At 49.2% G+C, this 26,985-nt stretch overlaps 1 protein-coding gene across 1 annotated transcript in view; it reads right to left on the reverse strand.

Annotated features, from left to right (window-relative positions):
• mad2l1 (MAD2 mitotic arrest deficient-like 1 (yeast)) overlaps positions 1-26,985 on the reverse strand; it is a 54,178-nt gene that overhangs the window by 2,262 nt on the left and 24,931 nt on the right. Inside the window, exon 4 of the mRNA XM_072497914.1 lies at positions 18,772-18,875. Coding sequence (XP_072354015.1) covers positions 18,772-18,875 — 104 coding nt within the window. The remainder of the gene's footprint in view (positions 1-18,771; positions 18,876-26,985) is intronic.

The raw sequence follows: 26,985 nt of genomic DNA on the forward strand, positions 1-26,985 counted from the left end.
GCAGACAGCAATCATAATTCCATTAGATTCAAGATTGTGATGGAAAAGGACACGGATGGGCCTGAAATCAAAGTTCTAAACTGGGGGGAAGCCAATTTTAATAAGATCAGTATGATTTGGCAAGAGTGGGCTGGGAGCCTCCCCATTTTCATCCCCAAGTCCTTCTTCACCTGAGGAAGGAGCAGCGCTCCGAAAGCTAGTGATATCGAAACAAACCTGTTGGACTTTAACCTGGTGTTGTAAGACTTCTTACTGTACTTGGAGTTCAGCAAGGCTTTTGATAAGGTCCCACATGGGAGACTAATGGTGAAGATAAAAACACATGGGATCCAAGGAAATTTGGCAAATTGGATCCAGAATTGGCTGTGTGACAGGAAGCAGAGGGTGATGGTCAAAGAGTATTTTTCTGACTTTTTCTGTGTACAGTGGGATCCTGCAGGGACCAGTGTTGGGCCCTTGCCGTTTGTGGTTGACGTAAATGATTTAGACTTGAAGTAGGATGGTTGCTTACGGATAATACGAAAATTGGTGGGCTGGTAAATAGTGAGGAGGATAGCCTTAGGTTACAGAACGATATAGGCAGACCAGTCAGATGGGCTGATCAAATGGCAAATGGAAATCAATCCAGATAATTGTGAGGTGATGCACTTAGGTAGGACAAACAAAGCAAGGGAATATATGACGACTGGCAGGACCCGGGAAGTACCAAGGTCAGAGGGACATCGGGGTGCATGTACACCCGTCCCTTAAGGCAGCAGCGCACAGATACAGTGATCAAGACGACATATGGTATTGGTATACTTGTTTTATTAGCCGAGGCATAGAGTTTAAGAGCAGGGAGGTTTTGCTGGAACTGCATAAAACATTGGTTAGGCCAGTGTGCAGTTCTGAAATCCAGGAGGGATGTGGTAGCACTGGAAAAGTGAAGAGGAGATTTACCAGGATGTTGCCTGGGCTGGAGAGTGTTAGGAAGAGAGTGGATCGACTGGGGTTGGTTTCCTTGGAGCAGAGGAGACTGAGGGGGGACATGTTTTGAGATGTTTAAAATTGGGGGGCATAGAGTAGACAGAAATACATTTTTCTCCTTGGTGGCCTCCAGGGGGCATAGATTTAATACGGTGAAAGAGTTAGTGGATCGGAGGAAAAACTCTTTCACCCAGCAGGTGGTGGGAGTCTGGAACTCACTGCCTGAAAAGGTGGAAGCAGAGACTCTCATAACATTTAAGAAGTATTTAGATGTGCACTTGCAATGCCAAGGTATACAAGGCTATTGGGTCAAGCGCTGGAAAATAGGATTAGAATACTTAGGTGGTTGTTTGTGACCGGGACAGTGCAGTGATAGGCCCAAGAGCCTTGTCTGTGATGTACACCTCGACGAACAGTCCTAAAGCCCTATTGCAGTGGGGTGCACAGCGGGTGGGGCAATCTGGTTCATATTTGTACTCCCAAAACATTAATTTTTAGTTTCTGGAATATAAATTTTATGTTGGAGGTTAATGTGTTACTTGTAAGAAAAGTGGACACCTGTTCGAAAAGTGGACATCCGTTCAAAAACTGGTAATAACTTTGATGTAAACGCAATTCAAAACAAGCCTGGGTTTATTACACAAGATAACCAATCTTTATCTTACAAGGTCACGGGTAGAATTGTAAAAGCCTATTTTAGTTTAGCAGAGCCAGAAGGGGTATCCTTATTTCAATAAAAGATTTATGCATGTTAATTTTCAGATCAGATCAAAAAAAGCATGTGAAGATTGGCTCAGACGAAATCTCGTCATCCGTACAGAGCCTTGTGGCAGAAAGGGGTCGATAAGGCCATGAATTATCAGAGCAGAATATGGCCCAAATCAGCTCCACCATATGATCATGGCTGATATCTTTCTCATCCCCATTCTCCTGTCTCCTCCCTGTAACCCCTGATCCCCTCTAGCTCAAAGACACTCTGTGACTTGGCCTCCACAGCCTTCTGCGACAATGTGTTCCACAGATTTACCACTCTCTGGCTAAAGAAATTCTCCTCATCTCAAATTTAAAGGATCATCCCTTCAGTCGGAGGCCGTGCCGTCGGGTTCTAGTCTCTCCGAAGAATGGAAACATCTTCTCCACATCCACTCTTTCTGGGCCTTTCAGTCTTCTGCAAGTTTCAATGATATCCTCTCTCATCCTTCTAAACTTCAGCGAGTACAAACCTAGAGTCCTCAACCGCTCCTCATATGACAAGTCCTTCATTCCCAGGATCATTCTTATGAACCTCCTCTGGACTCCCTCCAAGGCCAGCACATCCTTCCTTAGATACGAGGCATAAAACTACTCACAATATTCCAAATGGGGTCTGACCAGAGCCTTATACAGCCTCAGAAGTACGTCCCTGCTTTGTATTCTAGCCCTCTCAAAATGAATGCTAATATTGCATTTGCCTTCCCAACTGCCAACTGAACCTGCATGTTAACATCAAGAGAATTTTGAACTAAAGTCCCTTTGTGTTTCCGATTTCCAACGCCTTTCCTCATTTAGAAATAGTCTATGCCTTTATTCTTCCAACCAAAGTGCATAACCTCACACTTTTCCACATTGTATTCCATCTGCCACTTCTTTGCCCACTCTCCTAGCCTGTCTGCAGCCTGCCTGCTTTCTCAACACTATCTGCCCCTCTACATATCTTTGCATCACCTGCACACTTACCAATAATGCCCTCAGTTCTTCTTCCAGATTGTTAATGTATATCTTGAATAGTTGTTGCACCAACACTGACCCCTGCGGAATGCCACTAGTCATCGGCTGCCACCCGGGAAAAAAACCTTTATCCCCACTCTCTGCCTTCTGTCAGTCAGCCAATCCTCTTTCCATGCCAGTACCTTGCCCCCAACACAGTTGGCTCATATCTTATTTAATAGCCTCCTGTATGGCACCTTGTCTAATACCTTCTGGAACTCCAAATAGATCACGTCCACTGGCTCCCATTTGTCTTCACACCCTTGTTGTTACCTCCTAAAATAATTCTGTTTTTTTACAAAAATATTTTATTGAGGCATTTATATTTCTATTCACACAACAAACAATCACAAATCAAAACAAGCCAACAGGGCTGCAAATAAAAAAATACCTAATGCCCGCCCAACCCCTCCCCCCAACCCCCTATTTTACCCCCTACCCCCCCCCCCCCCCCAACCCCTGCTGACACCTTAACGCTTCTCGCAGTAAATAAACAGCTGCCACCTCTGGGCAAACCCCACCACAGACTCCCTCAAGGCAAACTTAATTTTTTCTAGCCTGCGAGACTCTGCCAGGTAAACCCCCCCCCCCCCCCCCAGTCTCTCCGTTCTAATAATATCCGTCTCCGGGCTACCAGGGAGGCAAAGGCCAAGACATCGGCCTCTCTTGTCCACTGGCCTCCCGAGGCTTCTGACGCTCCGAAGATCGCTACTTCTGGACCTTAAACTGGATAAGGCGAAGCCGAGCGCACAACGAGGATGCATTCACCCTCCTCTGGGCCTCCCCTCACAGCCCAGCCTCCAACTCTCTACCCAACTCTTCCTCCCACATGCGCTTCATTATCCCTACCGTGGCTCCCTCCTAATCCATCAGCTCCTTGTAAAATCTGACACCTTCCTCTCGCCTACCCCTGTTCTTGACATCATCTTGTCCTGTAGCTCCTGGGGCGGCAGGTGAGGAAAGGACGGTGCCTGCCTCCGAACAAAGTCCCTCACCTGCAAACACCAGAATCCATGCCCAATGGGCAGCTCAAATTCCTCCTCCAAGCTCGGAAAGCCGCCCTCAATGAACAGATCCCCAAACCGCTGTTATGGGCCAGGGTTTAGAGAACCCCAAAGTGTATCATGGAGTTCACCTGACCCACAACTTTTAATAGATTGTGGTATGGGGAGCACACGGCCCACTCTACAGGTGTGGTAGAGCAGAAATGGAAAAGTATTCTTTAAAGCAAAAACAATGTTTCTTCTATGAACTCACGTTAACCTTTTGAAAACATAGTGAACATCTTAGCAACCATCAATTCAAATACAACCCCCAAAGAATACAACACTAAGTAATCCTTAATATCTTCCCAAACAACATCCAGAAGACAAAAGAAACACCTTTTAACAAAAGCACAATAGGTTTAGATTCACTACTGAGAACATTTATAATTCTGAATTCACCAAATGATCAAGAGATAGTCTTTTCATGGCAGAGAGATCAGTGCACCTGCTCTGTCTGGCTTCGGCTCCAACACTGAAAACAAAACTAAAACACACCCTGCAGCAACCAACCTAAAACAAAAGTAAAAAACTGATAGACAGCCCAGATCTACCCACACTCTGACATCACTACAGTAATATGAGCAGCCAAACATTTCTTAAAGCGACATTCTCATGGCACCACCCCCCAAGAAAAAAAAAAATGAACCATCAACTTCAAGATGGTTTCATTTTTCACTATCCTTTTAAGAAATGCACACAGTAAATATACTTTTTGTTTCAAAAAACAACACACGCAAACAGGTACAACAATTTTCTCCTCCAACTGGAATCCTTCTCGATTGACAGTCTCTTTGAGCAAGAAGGTCTCTGCATGATCCGTCCATTTCTCTACGCCTCGGCATTTCTCTTTAAAGTCAGATACTTCAGTTCAATCTGGTCACAGTGTGCCTTGTAATTCTCCAAAACAGGAGCATTGGTTATCACAGCTTTCAGGCCGTCAAATGCCTGTTGAAACTCCGCTGTCCACTGGAATTTGTTACGCTTTCTGAGCAAGTCCGTCAGTGGAGCAAACACGCTACAAACATTTTTCACCAATGTTCGAAAAAATCCACTCATGCCAAGAAATCACATTATTTCCCGTCGTCTTGAGGGTATCGGAAACTCCTCTATAACTGTAGGTTTCACATCCTGTGACCATTCGACCCTGTCCAATTCTATGGCTCAGGAAAGTGACTTGGGCTTTTCCAAACTCACTTTTGGCTAGGTTTATCACCAAACCCGCCTCTGAAGTCGATCGAATAACTCCATCAGATGTTTTAAATGTTCTTTCCATGCCTGGCTGAAAATTATCAGATCGTTGATGTATACCGCACAATTGGGTAATCCTGAAACAACTTTGTTAGTTAACCGTTGAAATGTGCTGGGGGACTTCCGGGTGCGGCTATGCAGAGCTGGGTCGCATATTCGGTAGCTCCCGCTTGGAACGGACTTTTGGGCTCTTTTACAGGGCCCCCACGGCATTTGTTTGACATTTCCCGGTGCGGGAAGAAGACTGCAGCATTCCCCTGACGGTGTCCCCCAGGAATGTTGTGTCTTTTGGCTGCCAGAACCGGCAGAAACAGTGAAGGATTTGGCTTGAGCTGCAGCAATAGACAGAGGCCTCTTCCAGCATGCAGGTGGGGGAAGGGCAAGCTTAAAGCTGCAATCTGACTTGACTCTATCAAAGGTGAATTCTAGCAGCAGAGGGACCAACTGTGAAAGGATCTACCAAGGCCATTGAAGAGGCGGGGACGAGGCTTCTGGTGTCGGCCATGGAGGAGTAGGTCGCGCATTCGGCAGCTCCCGTCTGGAATCTTTTTCAGGAGTTTCCATAGACTTTTTGGGGCAGACTGGTGAAGCAAACACTGCCAACTTCTATGAAACGGACCAGAAGTGTAATGGCCAAAGGAGCGGCACTGGAGCAACGGGAGAAGCGAGGGAAAGAAAACAAAATGGCGGCGGCCAGGGACAAAGGGGAGCTGCAGGAGTTCATCAAGCGCTGCTTCGAGGAGCAGCGCGAGGACATGCGCAAAGAGATGTTGGCGCCTATGCTTTCGGCAATTGAAGGACTCGGGATCACGCAGAAGGCCCACGAAGCTAAGATCCAGGAGGTACAGAAAAGAGTCAGTCAGAACGAGGACAAGCTCGTGGGCCTGGCGGTGAGAGTGGAGCAGAACGAGGCGCTACACAAGAGGTGGGCGGGAAGACTCGAAGACCTGGAGAACAGGTCGAGGAGAAAGAATCTGCGAATCCTAGGTCTCCCTGAGGGAGTGGAGGGGGCTGATGCCGGGGCATACGCGAGCACGATGCTCGAGACGATGATGGGCACGAAGGCCCCTGGAGTTGGACGGGGCATATCGGGTGCTGGCGAAGAAGCCCCAGGCAAATGAGCCGCCAAGGGCGATGGTGGTGAGGTTCCACCGGTTCACGGACAGAGAGTGGGTCCTGAGATGGGCCAAGAAGGAGCGGAGCAGTAAGTGGGACAATGCAGAGATCCGAATATACCCGGACTGGAGCACGGAGGTTGCAAAGCGGAGAGCGGGTTTCAACCGGGCCAAAGCGGCGTTGTACCGGAAAGAAGTGAAATGCGGAATGCTGCAGCCAGCGCGACTGTGGGTCACATACAAGGGCCAACACTATTACTTTGAAACGCCTGAGGAGGCGTGGACCTTTGTACAAGCCGAAAAGTTGGACTCTAACTGAGGGTTTGTGAGGGTGGGGGGGATGTTTTGGGGTTTGATGTGTGATGGTTGTTGTATATAGGGGGTCAATCACGCGCAGGAAATGTTACATGGGCTGGGGGAGAGAGACAAGACAGGAGCTGCGCCAGAGGGGGCGGAGCCGGCTTTGGAAAGCGCGGGGTTTTTTTCCCGCGCGCGGGAAGAAAGGCGGGAAGGGGAACGAAGGAATGCATATGGATTGGGAGATTCCCACGCGGGGAGGTCAATGGGACGGCGGGGGAAGCCGGGGTCAGCAGGCGTCAGCTGACTTACGGGAGTGACATGGCGGGAGCAAAAAAGCTAGACAGGGGTCTAGCGGGGGGGGGGGGGGGGGGGGGGGGTTGCTGCTGCACTGGCCGAAATGGAATGGGACACAGAAGAGGTGGTCGGGACGGGGTCCCCCCTCTGGGGGACTGGAGGGTGAGGGAGGCGTGGACACGGGACTGGCCCAGAAAAGGAGATGGCTAGTTGGCAGGGCGTGGGGGGGTGAGAGCCCCTCCAATCCGGCTGATAACGTGAAATGTGAGGGGCCTGAATGGGCCGGTGAAGAGGGCTCGAGTGTTTGCGCACTTAAAGGGACTGAAGGCGGACGTGGCCATGCTCCAAGAGACACATCTGAAGGTGGCGGACCAGGTCAGGTTAAGAAAGGGATGGGGAGGACAGGTATTCCACTCGGGACTGGACGCGAAGAATAGAGGGGTGGCAATATTGGTGGGAAAGCGGGTGTCATTTGAGGCCAAGACTATTGTAGCGGACAATGGAGGGCGATATGTAATGGTGAGCGGTAGGCTGCAAGGGACGTGGGTGGTGTTGGTAAACGTATAAGCCCCGAACTGGGATGATGCAGGATTCATGAAGCACATGTTGGGGCGCATTCCGGACCTGGAGATAGGAGGCCTGATAATGGGAGGGGACTTCAATACAGTGTTGGATCCAGCACTGGACCGCTCCAAATCAAGGACTGGAAAGAGGCCGGCGGCGGCCAAGGTACTTAGGGGGTTTATGGATCAGATGGGGGAGTGGACCCATGTCGGTTTGCAAGGCCGCAGGCCAGGGAATTTTCTTCCTTCTCCCATGTACACAAAGCCTACTCCCAGATAGATTTCTTTGTTCTGGGTAGGGCGCTCATCCCGAGGGTGGAGGGGACGGAGTATTCGGCTATAGCTGTTTCGGACCATGCCCCGCATTGGGTGGAACTGGAGCTGGGAGAGGAGAGGGGCCAACGCCCGTTGTGGCGGCTGGATGTGGGACTGCTGGCAGACGAGGTGGTGTGTGGAAAGGTGAGGGGGTGTATCGAAAGGTTCTTGGAGGCCAACGACAACGGGGAGGTGTGGGTGGGGGTGGTATGGGAGGCGTTGAAGGCGGTGATCAGGGGAGAGCTAATTTCCATTAGGGCTCATAGGGAGAAGACCGAGGGTATGGAAAGGGAGAGGTTAGTGGGGGAGATTTTGAGAGTGGACAGGAGATACACAGAGGCCCCGGAGGAAAGATTACTTGGGGAAAGACGACGGCTCCAGACGGAGTTTGACCTGTTGACCACAGGGAAGGCGGAGGCACAGTGGAGCAAAGCGCAGGGGGCGACCTACGAGTATGGGGAAAAGGCTAGTCGGATGCTGGCACACCAGCTCCGTGAGGATGGCAGCGAGGGAAATAGGAGGAGTCAAAGATGGAAGGGGAGCCACGGTTCGGAGTGCGACGAAAATAAACGAGGTATTCAAGGCCTTTTATGAAGAGCTGTACAGATCCCAGCCCCCAGCGGGGGAAGAGACGATTCCTAGATCAGCTGAGATTCCCGAGGGTGGAGGAGCAAGAGGTGGCTGGTTTGGGGGCACCAATTGGGTTGGAGGAGCTGAGCAAGGGTTTGGGGAGCATGCAGGCGGGGAAGGCCCCGGGACCGGACGGATTCCCGGTGGAGTTCTACAGGAAGTACGCAGACCTGTTGGCCCCGCTACTGGTGAGGACCTTTAATGAGGCAAGAGAGGAGGGGACCCTGCCCCCGACAATGTCGGAAGCGACAATTTCTTTGATCCTAAAGCGGGACAAGGACCCACTGCAATGTGGATCGTACAGGCCGATCTCACTCCTCAATGTGGATGCAAAGTTGCTGGCAAAAGTGCTGGCCACGAGGATCGAGGACTGTGTCCCGGGGGTAATCCACGAGGACCAGACGGGATTTGTAAAGGGCAGGCAACTAAACACCAATGTGCGGCGGCTCTTCAACGTGATAATGATGCCATCGGAGGAGGGAGAGGCGGAGATAGTGGCAGCTATGGACGCGGAGAAGGCCTTTGACCGAGTAGAGTGGGAGTACCTCTGGGAGGTGCTGCGTAGGTTTGGGTTCGGGGTAGGGTTTATCAATTGGGTTAAGCTCCTTTACAGAGCCCCGATGGCGAGTGTAGTGACGAACCGGCGGAGGTCGGAGTACTTTCGACTGTACTGAGGGACGAGGCAGGGGTGCCCCCTGTCCCCCCTGTTGTTCGCATTGGCGATCGAACCATTGGCCATGTCATTGAGGGAGTCTAATAAATGGAGGGGGGTGGTCCGAGGGGGAGAAGAGCATCGGGTGTCACTATATGCGGATGACCTGTTGCTGTACGTGGCGGATCCAATGGAGGGGATGGTGGAGGTCATGCAGACTCTAAGGGAGGTTGGGGAGTTTTCGGGCTATAAGCTCAATGTAGGGAAGAGTGAGCTCTTTGTATTACAGGCGGGGGACCAAGAAAGAGGGAGGGGGGACCTACCGCTGAGGAGGGCGGAGGGGAGCTTTCGGTATCTGGGGATCCAGATAGCCAGGAGTTGGGGGACCCTACATAAACTGAATCTGACGAGGTTGGTGGAGCAAATGGAGGAGGATTTCAAAAGATGGGACATGTTACCGCTCTCGCTGGCGGGTAGAGTGCAGTCGGTCAAAATGGTGGTCCTCCCGAGGTTTCGGTTTGTGTTTCAGTGCCTTCCCATCGTGATCACGAAGGCCTTGTTTAAGAGAGTAGGCAGGAGTATTATGGGGTTTGTGTGGGCGAATAAGACCCCGAGAGTAAGGAGAGGGTTCCTGGAACGCAGTAGGGACCGAGGAGGGTTGGCGCTGCCAAACCTGGGGAGCTACTACTGGGCAGCAAATGTGGCGATGATCCGCAAGTGGGTTATGGAGGGAGAGGGGGCGGCATGGAAGAGGATGGAGATGGCGTCCTGTAAAGGAATGAGCCTGGGGGCGTTAGTGACGGCACCGCTGCCTCTCTCGCTGACAAAGTATACCACGAGCCCGGTGGTGGCGTCAACGCTAAGGATCTGGGGCCAGTGGAAACGGCACCGGGGTGCAATGGGAGCATCAGTGTGGTCCCCGATCAGGGGTAACCACCGGTTTGTCCCGGGGAAGATGGACGGGGGGTTCCAGAGCTGGCATCGGGCGGGGATTGGAAGAATGGGGGACCTGTTCATCGACGGGACGTTTGCGAGCCTAGGGGCACTGGAGGAGAAGTTCGAGTTACCCCCGGGAAATGCCTTTACATATATGCAGGTGAGGGCTTTTGTGAGGCGACAGGTGAGGGAATTCCCGTTGCTCCCGGCACAAGAAGTTCAAGATAGGGTGATCTCGGGTGTATGGGTCGGGGAGGGCAAGGTGTCGGAAATACACCAGGAGTTGAAAGAAGAGGGGGAAGCACTGGTAGAAGAGTTGAAGGGTAAATGGGAGGCGGAGCTGGGGGAGGAGATCGAGGAAGGTCTGTGGGCTGATGGCCTAGGTAGGGTTAATTCCTCCTCCTCGTGTGCCAGGCTCAGCCTGATACAATTTAAGGTGGTCCACAGAGCGCACTTGACGGGGGCGAGGTTGAGTAGGTTCTTTGGGGTAGAGGACAGATGTGGAAGGTGCTCAGGGAGCCCGGCGAACCATGTCCATATGTTTTGGTCATGCCCGGCACTGGAGGGGTTCTGGAGAGGAGTGGCGGGAGCAATATCTCAGGTGGTGAAAGTCCAGGTCAAGCCAAGCTGGGGGCTAGCAATATTTGGAGTAGTGGACGAACCGGGAGTGCAGGAGGCGAAAGAGGCCGGCATTCTGGCCTTTGCGTCCCTAGTAGCCCGGCGAAGGATCTTGCTAATGTGGAAGTAGGTCGCCCCCCCAGCCTGGATAAACGATATGGCTGGGTTCATAAAGTTGGAGAGGATTAAGTTCGCCTTGAGAGGGTCTGCGCAGGGGTTCTACAGGCGGTGGCAACCGTTCATAGACTATCTCGCGGAGCGTTAGAGGAAGGTCGGTCAGCAGCAACAGCAACCTTGGTGGGGGGGGGGGGGGGAAACTGCCTGGGAGGGTGGATGAGCAAGAGATAACACAAAGAGTTTGGGAAACTGGCACGTACGGGTGAGGGCCAGTGTACAAAGCTGTGTAAATATATCATTTTTCCATGTATATATCTTGCTCTGCGCGATTTCTCGTTTTTTTGTTTGTTTGTTTTTTGTTACGGGGGGGGGGGGGGGGGGGGGTGAGTTATTGTTTGTAAGGGAGAAAAATTGTGTTAAAAAACTTTAACAAATATATTTTTTTTTAAAAAAAGAAATGTGCTGGGGCGTTTTTCATACCAAATGGCATAACTTGTATTGGTATATATTGGTCCTCTTACCTCATGACCAAAAATTAGTTCAAAAGGACTAAATTTGGTTGACTCATCAGGTGCATCCCTAATTGCAAACAGTACAAATGGAATTCCTTTATCCCAATCCTCTGGATAATCTTGACAATAAGCCCTCAATATTAATGTCTGATGCCACCTTTCTAACGCTTCCTGCGATTCTGGATGGTATGCAGTTGATTTAAATTGTTTTATTCCTAAACTATCCATAACTTCTTTGAATAATCTGGAGGTAAAATTTGATCCTTGATCCGATTGTAATTCTGTGGGTAGTCCATATCTAGTAAAGAATTTAAGTAACTCCTCCACAATCTTTTGAGCTGTAATATTACGTACAGGAATGGCCTCTGGAAACCTAGTAGACACATCCATTATCGTCTAAAGATATTGATTCCCACTTTTCGTTTTAGGAAGCGGTCCTACACAATCAATTAGGACCCTTGTAAAAGGTTCCTCAAATGCTGAAATGGGTATTAGGGGTGCTGGTTTTATCACTGCTTGAGGTTTCCCTATCACTCGACATGTGTGACATGATTGACAAAATTTAACTACATCTTTATGTAGTCCAGGCCAATAAAAATGTTTCTGGATTTTAGCTCGAGTTTTCCTTATTCCCAAATGACCTCTCATTGGTACCTCATGTGCAACTCGCAACATCTCCTTTCTATACCCTACCGGCAATACTACTTGATGAACTTCTGCCCACTTTTCATCCGCCTACATATGTAAAGGTCTCCATTTTCTCATCCAGACATCACTTTTATGGTAATAACACTCTGGTATACACTGGTATGCATTCTGATATATCCGTTTTATTGCTACATCTTTTTGCTGTAACTCCGCCAATTTTCCTGAACTAAAAAAACCGCCTCATCCTCCACCCGTTCTTGTTCTTTTTCAACCATCTGCTCAAAAATCGTTCTGATAATTGCACTTCGACTTCATCTTAACTCTTTGATTTCTCCTATTGTCTTAACCTGTGACTTTGCGACCTTGTTACTACACAATCCGGAAAAATCCCAGGATATTTGTCCTTCAACACTTCAGTTGTCTGATTTTCCACTGGCTATCAACCACAGTAGGCATCACTCCCACCTGCGATCCAGCTATATCATTACCCAAGATAAACTGTATTCCTGGACAAGATAGTTTCTCTATTACTCCTACTACCACTTCACCACTCTTCACTGGACTTTCCAACCTTACCTTATGTAATGGATCAATCCCCACTTGATGCCACCCCCGAAACCCCGCATACAGCCCTCTTTCCCTTCCCCCACCCCAAAACAAACCGGTGCCCAAACCGAGGTCCCCTCCAGCCTCAGGTGCTGCTGCCATGTCCCTACACCCCAAGGGCCACCACCACCATCGGGCTTGTGGAGTACCATGGCCAGCAGGAACGGCAGAGGCGCCATCAACAAAGCCCCCAAACCCGACTCCCTGCAAGAGGCTACCTCCATCCGCTCCCACACCGACCCCTCCCCCACTACTCACATCCTAGCCATAGCTGTGTTTGCCGCCCAGTAACAACTCATGAAGTGCGGGAGAGCCAACCCCCTTCCTCAAAGAATTCTAACCGATTTGTCAGACATGACTTCCCCTTGACGAAGCTGTGCAGCATCAGCCTTATTTTACCATGCACTTCCAAGTACTCTGCAATATCATCCTTAATAATGGACTATAAAATCTTACCAATGACTGAAGTCAGGCTAACCGGATTATAATTTCCTGTCTTCTGCTTCCCTCACTTCTTAAAAAGGGGTGTTGCATAGCCATTTTCCAATCCTCTGGGACCCTCCCTGCCTCCACTGATTCCTGAAAGATTGCCAATGCTTCCACAATCTCCTCAGCTATCTCCTTCAGAACCCTGGGGTGTAGTCTACCCGGTCTGGGTGATTTATCCATCTTCAGGCATTTCATCTTCCCCAGCACATTCTCCTTAGTGAAGGGCCATTGCACTCACCTCTGCCCCGACTCTCGAAGTTCTGGTACACCACTGACATCTTCCACTGTGAAGATTGATGCAAAGTACCTATTCAGTGCCTCTGCTATTTCTTTGTTCCCCACTACTGCTTCCCCAGCCTCATTTTCCAGTGGTCTAATGTCTTGCCTCTCTCAACTTTTATGTATCTAAAAGAAGTCTCACAATTTTCTTTTATATTACTAGCTAGCTGACACTCATATTTCATTTTCTACCCCCCCCCCCCCCCCCCCCCACCACCACCACATTGCTTTCTTAGTTGTCCTCTGCTTGTGTTTAAAGACTTCCCAATCAACCTCGCCATATTGTATGCATTTTCTATTGCTCTCATGCTGTCCCTGACTTCCCTGGTCAGCCATGGTGCCTCGTTCTCTCCTTAGCACGTGTACTCTTCCTTGGGATAAATTTTTGGTGTGCCTCTTGAATAACCCCCAAAAACACTTGCCAATGCTGTTCCAGTGTCTTCCCTGCTAGGTTCCCCCTCTAATCAATTCTGGCCAGCTTCTCCCTCATGTCTTTGAAGTTACCTTTATTCAACTGTAATACTGTTAAATCAGATTTCAGCTTCTGCCTCAAACTGCAGGGTGAATTCTATCTTTACTTTAAGTTCCTTAATCAAGGCTGCCTCATTACACATCACCAAATCCAGAATAGCCTGTCCCCTCGTGGGCTCTACCACAAGCTGCTCCGAAAAAACATTTCTTAGAATTTCCACAAATTCCTTCTCTTGGGATCTGATTTTTTAATAATAATCTTTATTGTCATAAGCGGGCTTACATTAACACTACAATGAAGGTACTGTGAACATAAGAACTAGGAACAGGAGTAGGCCACCTGGCCCCTCGAGCCTGCTCCGCCATTTAATGAGATCATGGCTGATCTCTGTGGACTCAGCTCCACTCTCCGGCCCGTACACCATATCCCCGAATCCCTTTATTCTTTAGAGAGGTATCTATCTTTTTCTCAAAAACGTCTAAAGAAGGAGCCTCAACTGCTTCACTGGGCAAGGAATTCCAGAGATTCACAACCCGTCGGGTGAAGAAGTTCCTCCTACACTCCGTCCTAAATCTACTTCCCCTTATTTTGAGGCTATGCCCCCTAGTTCTGCTTTCCCCGACCAGTGGAAACAACCTGCCCACATCTATCCTATCTATTCCCTTCATAATTTTATATGTTTCAATAAGATCCCCCCGCATCCTTCTAAACTCCAATGAGTACAGTCCCAGCCTACTCAACCTCTCGTCATAATCTAATCCCCTCAACTCTGGGATCAACCTAGGTGAATCTCCTCTGCACTCCCTCCAGTGCCAATATGTCCTTTCTCAGGTAAGGAGACCAAAACTGAACACAATACTCCATATGCGGCCTCACCAACACCCTATACAATTGCAGCATAACCTCCCTAGTCTTGAACTCCATCCCTCTAGCAACGAAAGACAAAACTCGATTAGCCTTCTTAATCACCTGTTGCACCTGTAAACCAACTTTTTGCGACTCGTGCACCAGCACACCCAGGTCCCTCTGCACAGCAGCATGTTTTAACATCTTACCGTTTAAATAATAATCCATTCTGCTGTTATTCCTCCCAAAATGGATAGCCTCACACTTGGCAACATGGAATTCCATCTGCCAGACCCTAGCCCATTCATCTAACCTATCCAAATCCTTCTGCAGACTTCTGGTATCCTCTGCACTTTTTGCTTTACCACTCATCTTAGTGTCATCTACAAACTTTGACACATTGCACTTGGTCCCCAACTCCAAATCGTCTATGTAAATTGTGAACAACTGCGGGCCCAACACTGATCCTGGAGGGACCCCACTAGTTACAGGTTGCCAACCAGAGAAACACCCATTTATCCCCACTCTCTGCTTTCTGTTAGTTAACCAATCCTCTACCCATGCTACCACTTTACCCTCAATGCCATGCATCTTTAGTTTATGCAGCAACCTTTTGTGTGGCACCTTGTCAAAAGCTTTTTGGAAATCCAGATATACCACATCCATTGGCTCCCTGTTATCTACTGCACTGGTAACGTCCTCAAAAAATTCTACAAAATTAGTCAGACACGACCTACCCTTTGGGAACCCATGCTGCGTCTGCCCAATGGGACAATTTCCCTCCAGGTGCCCCGCTATTTCCTCCTTAAATGATAGATTCCAGCATTTTCCCTACAACCGAAGTTAAGCTTACCGGCCTATAATTACCAGCTTTCTGCCGACCTCCTTTTTTAAACAGTGGTGTCACGTTTGCACCACTGTTCACCACTGAAAAGCCCCGAGTCACCATATTCTGGTGCCTGTTCGGGTACATAGGGTGAATTCAGAATGTCCAAATTACCTAACAGCAAGTCTTTCGAGACTTGTGGGAGGAAACTGGAGCACCCGGAGGAAACCCATGCAGACACAGGGATAACGTGCAGACTCCACACAGACAGTGACCCAAGTCGGGAATCGAACCGGATACCCTGGAACTGTGAAGCAACAGTGCTACCCACTGTGCCAGTACTCCTGCATATTGAAATCCCCCATGATTATTATAATATTGCCTTTCTTGTACGCCTTTTCTATCTCGTGATTTATTTTCTGTCCCATATCCAGACTACTGCTTGGGGGCCTGTACATAACTCCACCAGGATCTTTTTTCATTTTCGATTCATCAACTCTACCCAAACAGATTCTGCGCCTTCTGACCCTATATCGCTTCTTGCTATCGATTTAATTTCATTAAGCAAGAGTTAGCTTGACACTTGGTATCTGTGACAACCAGAACAAGGAGCTAGAGCATCCACAGTCGTGAGGTATTAAAGAAAAGGGTCGCAAAGCCAAAAAGCTAATGCAAGGATTCCCATTAAATATTGCATTGGAGGCTGTCTGGAAGTTTGTGGAGCATTAAAGTAAATTCTGTAGGGCTTTGGCATACCTTTTGGACTAGTCACTATAGAACTGAAATAACTTAATATTCTTGTAATGTGCATGGGAACTTTTTGAGTGAAATAGAAAGTAGCACGAGTGCACAGCATAAGTAATTATAAACTGGTAAGAACTTGTTTTATTTTTGTTACATACAATAATGTTGTTTTTGTTTAGAAATGTGCAGGTAGCTTTCGGTACCTGGGGATCCAGATAGCCAGGAGTTGGGGGGCCCTACATAAACTGAACCTGACGAGATTGGTGGAGCAAATGGAGGGGGACTTCAAAAGATGGGACATGTTACCGCTCTCGCTGGCAGGTAGAGTGCAGTCGGTCAAAATGGTGGTTCTCCCGAGGTTTCGGTTTGTGTTTCAGTGCCTCCCCATCGTGATCACCAAGGCCTTTTTTAAGAGAGTAGGTAGGAGTATTATGGGGTTTGTGTGGGCGAATAAGACCCCGAGGGTAAGGAGAGGGTTCCTGGAACGCAGTAGGGACCGAGGAGGGTTGGCGCTGCCAAATCTAGGGAGCTACTACTGGGCAGCAAATGTGGCGATGATCCGCAAGTGGGTTATGGAGGGAGAGGGGGCGGCATGGAAGAGGATGGAGATGGCGTCCTGCAAAGGAACGAGCCTGGGGGCGCTGGTGACGGCACCGCTGCCGCTCTCGCCGACAAAGTATACCACGAGCCGGTGGTGGCGGCAACGTTAAGGATCTGGGGCCAGTGGAGACGGCACCGGGGCGCAAGGGGAGCATCGGTATGGTCCCCGATCAGAGGTAACCACCGGTTTGTTCCGGGGAAGATGGACGGGGGGTTCCAGAGCTGGCATCGGGCGGGGATTAGTAGAATGGGGGACCTGTTAATTGACGGGACGTTTGCGAGCTTAGGGGCATGGAGGAGAAGTTTGAGTTACCCCCAGGAAATGCCTTTAGATATATGCAGGTGAGGGCTTTTGTGAGGAGACAGGTGAGGGAATTCCCGTTGCTCCCGGTACAAGAAATTCAAGACAGGGTGATCTCGGGTGCATGGGTCGGGGAGGGGAAGGTGTCGGCAATGCACCAGGAGATGAAAGAGGGGGAAGCGCTGGTAGAAGAGTTGAAGGGGAAATGGGAGGCGGAGCTGGGGGAGGAGATCGAGGAAGGTCTGTGGGCTGATGACGTGGGTAGGGTTAATTCCTCCTCCTCGTGTGCCAGGCTCAGCCTGATACAATTTAAAGTGGTTCACAGAGCGCATTTGACGGGGGCGAGGTTGAGTAGGTTCTTTGGGGTAGAGGACAGATGTGGAAGGTGCTCAGGGAGCCCAGCGAACCATGTCCATATATTTTGGTCATGCCCGGCACTGGAGGGGTTCTGGAGAGGAGTGGCGGGAGCAATATCTCAGGTGGTGAAAGTCCGGGTCAAGCCAAGCTGGGGGCTAGCAATATTCGGAGTAGTGGACGAACTGGGAGTGCAGGAGGCGAAAGAGGCCAGCATTCTGGCCTTTGCGTCCCTGGTAGCCCGGCGAAGGATCTTGCTAATGTGGAAGGAGGCGAAGCCCCCCAGCGTGGAGGCCTGGATAAACGATATGGCTGGGTTCATAAAGTTGGAGAGGATTAAGTTCACCTTGAGAGGATCTGCGCAGGGGTTCTACAGGCGGTGGCAACCGTTCCTAGACTATCTCGCGGAGCATTAGAGGAAGGGCGGTCAGCAGCAGCAGCAACCTGGGGGAGAGGGGCAGCTGCCTGGGGGGGTGGATGAGCAAGAGATAACATGAAGAGTCGGGGAAACTGGCACGTAGGGGAGAGAGCCAGTGTACAAAGCTATGTAAATATACTATTTTGCCATGTATATATCTTGCTCCGCGCGATTTCTCGTTTCTTTTTTTTTTGTTACGGGGGTGGGGGGGTTATTTGTAAGGGAGAAAAACTGTTAAAAACTTTAATAAATATATATATATTTTTTTTTAATGTGCAGGTGACATAGTTCATCGGTTGATTGCTGAGTGTTTATATTTCTCCTTAATATTAACTTTCCCAATAGGATTTTGGAAGGTCTAATACAGGTAGGGAATATACAGTGAATGGTAGAACCCTCAAGAGTATTGACAGTCAGAGAGATCTAGGTGTACAGGTCCACAGGTCAATGAAAGGGGCAACATAGGTGGAGAAGGTAGTCAAGAACGCATACGGCATGCTTGCCCTCATTGGCCGGGGCATTGAGTATAAAAATTGGCAAGTCAAGTTGCAGCTGTCTCGAACCTTAGTTAGGTCACACTAATCCAGAGACCCAGCTTAATGCTCTGGGGACCCAGGTTCAAATCCTGCCGTGGCAGATGGTGAAATTGGACTTCAATAAAAAGCTGGAGTTAAAAGTCTAACGATGACCATGAAGCCATTGTCATAAAAATCCATCTGATTCATTGTCATTTAGGGAAGTAAATCAGTTGTCCTTACCTGGTCTGACCTACATGTGACCCCAGGCCCACAGTAATGTGGTTGAGTCTCAAATGTCCTCTGAAATGGCCTAGCAAGCCACACAGTCCAAGGGCAATAAATGCTGGCCCAGTATGTAACAATTAAAAAAAAAAACTAGGCAATATCCTATAGAACAATAATAAGCAACAATCATCGAGGACTGCTATCATTCAACACCTAGCAGCTACTTATATGGAACAGCAATTAACGGGATCTGGAAGCAGGCTGTTGGCGGCTATCTTGGCCTAGGTATTGGCGTGATAAGAGGGATCAGAAGGAAGGGAGGGGAAATAAAATTACTGGAACATATTCAATATTTTATATAAGTAACCATTAAAAATATTCACTTACATGCAGCATCTAGCAACGGCAAGAAAGTCACCGTGGCAGTAATTTGTCGAATGACTGACCGGATTTCATCTTGAATCGCTTTCTCAGATTTCTCTCTCGGTTGGCTGCAATGAGACAATTGCATTGAAAGCAATGTACTGGCAAACAAAATCAATATCAATAGTTCTGGCCTTTATTTGTTAAAATTAAAAACTGAAGCTCTTTCTGAAACTGCGCACGCTGCACGTTTTCAAATAGAAATATTTTGATCAGGTGAATTTGTAGCAAGACACTTTCGTCTCCGTCAAGTGTGTTTCTCTTTCATTGCTTCTATGCTGATAGTGAAAAGCTCACATGACATTAAAATAATCCTGAATATTAGAAATATAAAACTCAGATGTCAGTGTCAACATGGGACAGAAAATATAACATAATACAAAATGTCTCAAATGGTTTAAAAACATTTTTATTCTGCTCAAAATCTTCCCCTATTTATTTTTAAAGTCTATTCCAGAATTTGAGAAAAATTTCCTCATGGAAAAGATTATTCCTCTGGGAAGCCATTGTCCACTTGGAGATTAGACTTGGTTTATAAAAACTGATCCCAAGGACTTCTTTTTCAGCCAAAGTTCATAAATCAAAGTTTCTGTGATTGTTACTCATACCATAAAGATAACGTTTTCAGATTTTTCAAACAATGTCCCTCACGGTTGAGCTTTCTTGCCTGTGGCCAAGTAGCCAAATTGCAATCGAAGATAATTCACCAACATCAGTCCAGCATTAGACACAACATTTTTCCTCTTCAGTCGGTATTTTAATCTATCTTTCCTGCAGTTATGTCTGTGTATTCACTTTTGTGACTCTTAGTGCTCTTAAAACTAAAATTCACACGTTAGCTAATTTTTCATCTTTCACTAGCCAGTACTTTTCTTACCCTAATGCTACCTCTATATTCTCTTCGTAAAGTAGTAACATTGTGCCCTCAAGAGTTCAATCTACCTCAAGAGTTCAATCTACAGATAAACTTCTGTAGCCCTTCTTCAGACTTGTGACCCTCAAGCCTGGCTTCCACCTTGCTCACAGCACAGCTGAAGCTGTAACTGACAATCTGAAAGAGCAATGTAGCGATGTACTATCCTCCAGTCCTCCTCATTCTAACCTTTCCCTTCTTTGATAAGGTTGGCCAAGTTATTCTCCTACATTGCAGGGCAGCACAGTAGCGTTGTGGATAGCACAATCGCTTCACAGCTCCAGGGTCCCAGGTTCGATTCCGGCTTGGGTCACTGTCTGTGCGGAGTCTGCACATCCTCCCAGTGTGTGCGTGGGTTTCCTCCGGGTGCTCCGGTTTCCTCCCACAGTCCAAAGATGTGCAGGTTAGGTGGATTGGCCATGATAAATTGCCCTGTGTCCAAAATTGCCCTTAGTGTTGGGTGGGGTTGCTGGGTTATGGGGATAGGGTGGAGGTGTGGACCTTGGGTAGGGTGCTCTTTCCAAGAGCCGGTGCAGACTCGATGGGCCGAATGGCCTCCTTCTGCACTGTAAATTCTATGATAATTGTTCCATTGGGGCATTGCCCCAAGTAGGCAGTACATTTCCAGTAATGGCTCTTCTTTCTATTATCTGCTGTCACCCCGGTTTTATAGTCTTGAAAAATCAATGAGGTGACCTCAACAAGTACATATTAATAAGCAGTATGGAAAGGTTAATCTGAAAACTAAATTGAACAGCGTAAATTGAACAGCGTAAAAGGATTCCCATTTCAAACCTGTTAAGGCAAATTTAGGATCCAGATCTGTAAGTTTTTCCTCACACAAAGGTTAACCAATGCACAGAATTAGTAGAGTTCAGAGTAAACGACTAGAACTGTTACTGGACTATAATGGGGGGGGGGGGGGGGGGGGGGGGAAGAGGTAAATATGTGGCTAATGATATATGAGCCCTTACCCTTTATCCTGTAAAATTGCCATGTCTGAACTACAGCTTCGAAACTGGTACATTACGAAACTGGTACATTACCATCAACCTCCTTCTGGTGGTGCTGCTGAGCCATTGCAAAGTAATTGTACACACCACTACAAGCAGGAAGCTTGTAGCCATTGCCAATGCCAAACCTCTGGGATTTTGACGACTTTGTTCATCCATACATTATACAATAATTTGGCAAGCACAATACCAGGAAAAATGGTTACATAGAGCTTGCAGATTAATAGTACAGAATATAAACTTTAAAAAGGCAGTAAGCAACAACTCCTTTGAAATGTAGAGAAATTACACATGAAGCATTAACTGTTATTTTCCCTGTGTGGGTGATGCCAAGCCAGCTGTATTTTCAGCCTTCAGATTCTTGTTCCAAACATTTGATTTGGACAATATTTTGGAAGTTCAAACATTTCAGGTCGGCAACTCTTCACATTAACTTGAAACACTGGGCACGATTCACAGGGGAAAAAAAATTATGTCTGGTTATGGGCCCGTTTAGTGGAGTGTTTCTCGGCAGCTGCAGCGTTGACAAACACCCCGCTATTCAACACCACTTTTGGCCTCGGGGAGTTTCTCTGCTGAGGCCGCACTGTGTATTTTCCTGCTGGCGAGCCCAGCAGGAAAGGCTCCTCGCAGATCGTGGCGGCATTTTGTTTGGCTCCCCTGATCTTTCTCTCCACCACTCCTCTTCCCCCAACCTCAGGGAGGTCCACAGGAACACCCCTCCACCTGGCCCGATCACTGGCACTGACAGCCAAGGTGCCAGATGGAGTGCCAGGGTGGCACTCTGCCCGACCTCCCAGAGGTCTATAACGGCTTGGGAGCCACCCCCCATTATGACTGATCCACGAGTACTAAATGGCACCCTGGCGAAGTCTCCCAGGCACCGAGAGATTCCCTCGAATGCGTATTCAAATGAGCCTAATGACCAGTGAAGGTGGGATCCAGATCGCGATGTCTTGCGAGATTTCGTTTGAGCCTCACAAATCTCGCGAGAGACATCTTGTGAATATCAATGGCCTTGTCCCGGCACCACGGTGTGCCCATTAACTCGATTTCTCCCTCCAGAGGGAAGAACATCTCCTGCTCTTCTTGGAGAAAGTGCTATTGAATTAATTCCAAACACCTGAACAAATAGATCAGGCACTTCCAACACAGAACATTCCCTCAGCACTGCACTGAGCAGTCACCCTAGATAAGGTGCACAAATGCTGCAGGGGATCTTGAATCCATAATCTTTTGACTTGGAAGCACACTGCCAAGTTAATACTTAAGCCAAGCTGTTAAAGACCATTGATACAATTTTTTTGAAACCACTGCTCACCTGCAAACTTAGCAACAATGCCCTCAGTTCCTTCTTCCAGATTATTAATGTATAACGTGAATAGTTGTGGTCCCAAAACGGACCCCTGCGGAACGCCACTAGTCTGCCTCATTACACATCACCAAATCCAGAATTGCTTGTTCCCTAGTGGGCTGTCACAGGCTGCTCCAAAAAGAAACATCTCGTAGACATTCCACAAATTCTTTTTCTTGGGATCTGTCTTGTTAGGCTCTAGGTGTAGCATAAGCGGCTTCCTTGTGGTGTACTTGACAATGGAAGGTTCAGACGTGGAGATAACTTCAACACGTTGATTAAACTATTTACACTTCTATTACTCGGGTTCGACACTACTGCTACCCAAATTGACTAACCAGTCTGTCATGATATTCAAACACACACATCATGATGGACACACTAACAGGCAAATCAGAGTACACAACACCACAACCAATCACAGACAAGAACACCAACCACATAAAAAGCACGAGCACGACACCTGGAGGTCAGTAGGTCTGGGGAGAAGGAAGCATGAAAGAGCTGTTGAAACACCACAAGCAGGGAGCCCCCCACGTGCAGAGTGCAAAGACCAAGTTGTAAATAGCAAGTTTAAATAAACAAGTGTTGTACCATATGCAACTGTGTTGGCTCTTCTGTGTGTTAGAACACCCAACACCACATGGTACAGGAGTGGATCGATACCTGCCTACCAACCTGCCATTCTGGACATGGACCACACCGGCAAACCGCAGCCGATGCAAGTCACGGGGAACCTAGGCACCAACTGGAAGCTCTACAGGCAGCGATTTGACCTGTACATCCGTGCCACCGAAAAACAGAATGTCTCGGATGATTCGAAGATTGCAATGCTCCTCTTCTACGCAGGCCCCCACCCAAATGATGTCTTTAATTCACTGGTGTTCGAGGAAGGCGAAAACCAGGCCAAATATGACACGGTCATCCTCAAAATGGACCAGCACTTTCAAACTGAAGTAAACGAAACTTTCGAAAGATACATCTTTCAGCAACGCCTGCAAGGTAAGGAGGAGCTTTTTCAACCCTTTTTGACGCACCTCCGGATTCTAGCGCAGTCCTGCGGTTACGGCACCACCACAGAGTCCATGATCAGGGACCAGATTGTTTTTGGCGTTGCCTCCAGTGGCCTACGCCAGCAGCTTCTTAAAATAAAGAGCCTCACCTTAGCGTCTGCTGTGGAAGCCTGTGTCCTCCATGAAAATGCGACCTGCCGTTTTGCCCGATTTCAGGCGTCCGAGTTGGCACGGAGGGGGTCCCCAGCCGTCGAATCGGCAAGCCAGGCCGCCCACGACGTTGAACGCATCCAGGCCGTCGATTTCTTCCCGCCCCACGGCCCGGACGACAGCGGCCGCTTCCCGCGCTTTTCGCGGTCTCCCGCGCAGGTGCGCGCCAAGAATAACGGCCACAACGAGGGACGCACTGCGCAGGCGCGCCCACCGCAAGATCGCACTGCGCATGCGCAGTGGCGCAACGAACGCCGTGACGTCATGACGTGCAGCAAGTGTGGAGGTCTACACTTAAAAGGGCAATGTCCTGCAAAATACCAACAGTGCAACAGATGTGCCATGATAGGCCACTACGCAGCCCGCTGTCGTGCGGCTCAACCCATGGATCCGGCGCATCCTCGACAACCTCGCACACGAGTCAGGACCGTCCAGCCCACGCATCAAGACTTCCAGTTAAGTGATGCAGATGACCAGGATGACTTCAGAGTTGCCGTCATTGATGTCAACAAGGTCAATGCCATCAATCCAGACGATGAGTGGTGTGCCACCCTGACGGTCAACCGATCGCGCGTCGCCTTCCGTCTGGACACCGGCGCATCCGCCAACCTGATTGCTTACTCTGCAGTCCAGGCCATGAAGGTCAAACCACTCATCACACCATCCCGGCTTAAGATGGTTGACTATAACGGGAACGTTATCCCGTCCGTAGGATCTTGCCAGCTACAGGTGACTCACAAGAGGTACACGGCCACACTCCCCTTCGAAGTTGTGGGCTCATCAAAGGACTCGTTACTGGGCGCACAAGCGTGTAAGGTCCTTCACCTGGTACAGCGCATCATGTCTCTCTCTCCAGATGAGATATCCGACTTCCCGGATGCTGAGTTCCACGCGAATCTCCATTCCCTCCTCGCTCACAACCAGGAGGTTTTTGAAGGCATGGGGACATTGCCACACACGTACAAGATTCGACTCAGACCGGACGCCATCCCTGTCGTTCACGCACCTCGCAGGGTTCCTGCGCCTCTCAAAGACCGCCTCAAGGCACAACTGCAGATTCTTCAGGACCAAGGGGTCCTATCCAAGGTCACGGAGCCCACGCCATGGGTCAGCTCCATGGTCTGTGTAAAGAAGCCCTCTGGCGAGCTCCGTATATGTATAGATCCAAAAGATCTGAACAACAACATCATGCGGGAACACTATCCCATCCCAAAACGAGAAGACCTCACCAGCGAGATGGCGCGAGCCAACATATTCACTAAATTGGATGCGTCCAAAGGATTCTGGCAGATCCAACTGGACCCGGCCAGCCGAAGACTATGCACATTCAACACCCCTTTTGGCAGATTCTGCTACAACCGGATGCCATTCGGCATCATTTCGGCATCTGAAGTATTCCACCGCATTATGGAGCAGATGATGGAAGGCATCGAAGGGGTACGTGTATATGTGGACGATATCATCATTTGGTCCACCACTCCGCAGGAACACATGCATCGTCTTCGACGTGTCTTCACCCGCATACGGCAAAATGGCCTGCGTCTCAACCGTGCGAAGTGTGCTTTCGGCCAGACGGAGCTGAAATTCCTCGGGGACCACATCTCAAGGTCCGGGGTCCGTCCCGATGCAGACAAGGTTAGCGCCATCACAGCCATGCCACGACCGGCTGACAAGAAGGCTGTCTTAAGATTCCTGGGCATGGTCAACTTCCTTGGGAAGTTCATTCCCAACCTGGCTTCTCATACAACAAACATGCGCCATCTCGTAAAAAAATCGACGGAATTCAACTGGCACCAGTCGCATCAGCAGGAATGGGAGGAGCTCAAGCACAAACTGGTCACGGCACCAGTGCTGGCCTTCTTTGACGCGACTCGCCCTACAAAGATCTCAACAGACGCCAGCCAATCTGGTATTGGAGCGGTACTCCTGCAAAAAGACAGCACGTCATCATGGGCCCCGGTTGCGTATGCCTCACGAGCCATGACCCCTACCGAACAGCGCTACGCGCAAATCGAAAAAGAATGCCTGGGCTTGTTAACTGGACTGGACAAGTTCCACGACTATGTGTATGGCCTGCCACGATTCACGGTCGAAACTGACCACCGCCCCCTGGTCAACATCATTAACAAAGACCTGAACGACATGACTCCTCGCCTCCAGCGCATCTTACTCAAACTCAGGAGGTACGATTTTGAACTGATCTACACTCCGGGGAAGGAACTCATAGTGGCGGACACTCTTTCCCGAGCAGTGAGCACACCACCAGATGCGGAGGGGTTCGTGCGTCAAATTGAGGCACACGTGACTCTGACAGCAGCAAATATGCCAGCTGATGATCCTTGTCTGGCCCACATACGCGCAGAGACGGCGACTGACCCTCTGCTGCAGCGAGTGATGCGCCACATGACGGAAGGGTGGCTAAAAGGGCAGTGCCCCCAGTTTTACAATGTGCGAGATGATCTCACCAATATAGACGGGGTCCTTATGAAATCGCATAGGATCGTCATTCCACACAGTGTGCGCCAGATGATTCTTCGTCAACTACACGAAGGCCACTTGGGTGTCGAAAAATGCAGACGAAGGGCCCGGGCGGCGGTATATTGGCCGGGTATTAATGAAGACATAGCCAACATGGTGCTCAACTGCACAACCTGTCAGAGGTTTCAGCCGGCGCAACCTCCGGAAACACTTCTACCACACGAGATGGTGACGTCCCCCTGGGCGAAGGTGGGTGTTGACCTATTTCACGCGCTCGGCAGAGATTACATTGTTATTATAGACTACTTCTCAAACTACCCGGAAGTCATGCCTCTCCATGATCTGACGTCGTCCGCAGTCATTGGGGCCTGCAAGGAAACGTTTGCTCGCCATGGCATTCCAAGGACTGTCATGTCAGACAATGGACCTTGTTTTGCCAGCCGTGAATGGTCGTCCTTTGCCGCAGCATATGGTTTCACTCATGTGACATCCAGCCCTCTGCATCCACAATCGAACGGGAAGGCTGAAAAGGGTGTCCACATCGCAAAGCGGCTCCTGTGCAAGGCGGCTGATGCCGGATCGGACTTTAACCTTGCCTTGCTGGCCTATCGATCGGCCCCGTTATCCACGGGCCTCTCGCCAGCGCAGCTACTAATGGGTCGCTCCCTCAGGACGACGGTACCTTCCGTCCTGGCACCGACAACAGACCATGAGGCGGTTCTTCGGGACATGCAACTGCAGCGTGATCGCCAGAAAGGTCGGTACGACACACGAGCGACGGACCTGCCCCCCCTGTCCTCCGGAGACAAAGTACGCGTCCATCAACCGTATGGTGGCTGGTCAGCACCGGCCGAAGTCCTCCGACAAGTGGCTCCCCGCTCGTTCCTGGTTCGCATGCCGGATGGTTCCGTGCGTCGCCGCAATCGGCGCGCCCTTCGCCGACTTCCACGTTCACAGCCACACAACACGCCAGATCCTCAACAGGCTTCCGAGGATGACTTTGTGGAGCTGCCGCACATCACGCCCTTTCCATCGCCACCCATGGCCATGCCTGCACAGCAGCCGGTGGTTCTTGATCCATCCTTAAGGCGGTCAACCCGAATTCGTCGCAAACCCATTAGAATGGACTTATAATACAGTTCATATGTTTAATAAGTTGGACAATTTTACATGATAACCTGTTGTTGTTTATCGTTC

Source organism: Scyliorhinus torazame, chromosome 3, assembly GCF_047496885.1.
Source record: "Scyliorhinus torazame isolate Kashiwa2021f chromosome 3, sScyTor2.1, whole genome shotgun sequence".
Taxonomy (NCBI): domain Eukaryota; kingdom Metazoa; phylum Chordata; class Chondrichthyes; order Carcharhiniformes; family Scyliorhinidae; genus Scyliorhinus; species Scyliorhinus torazame.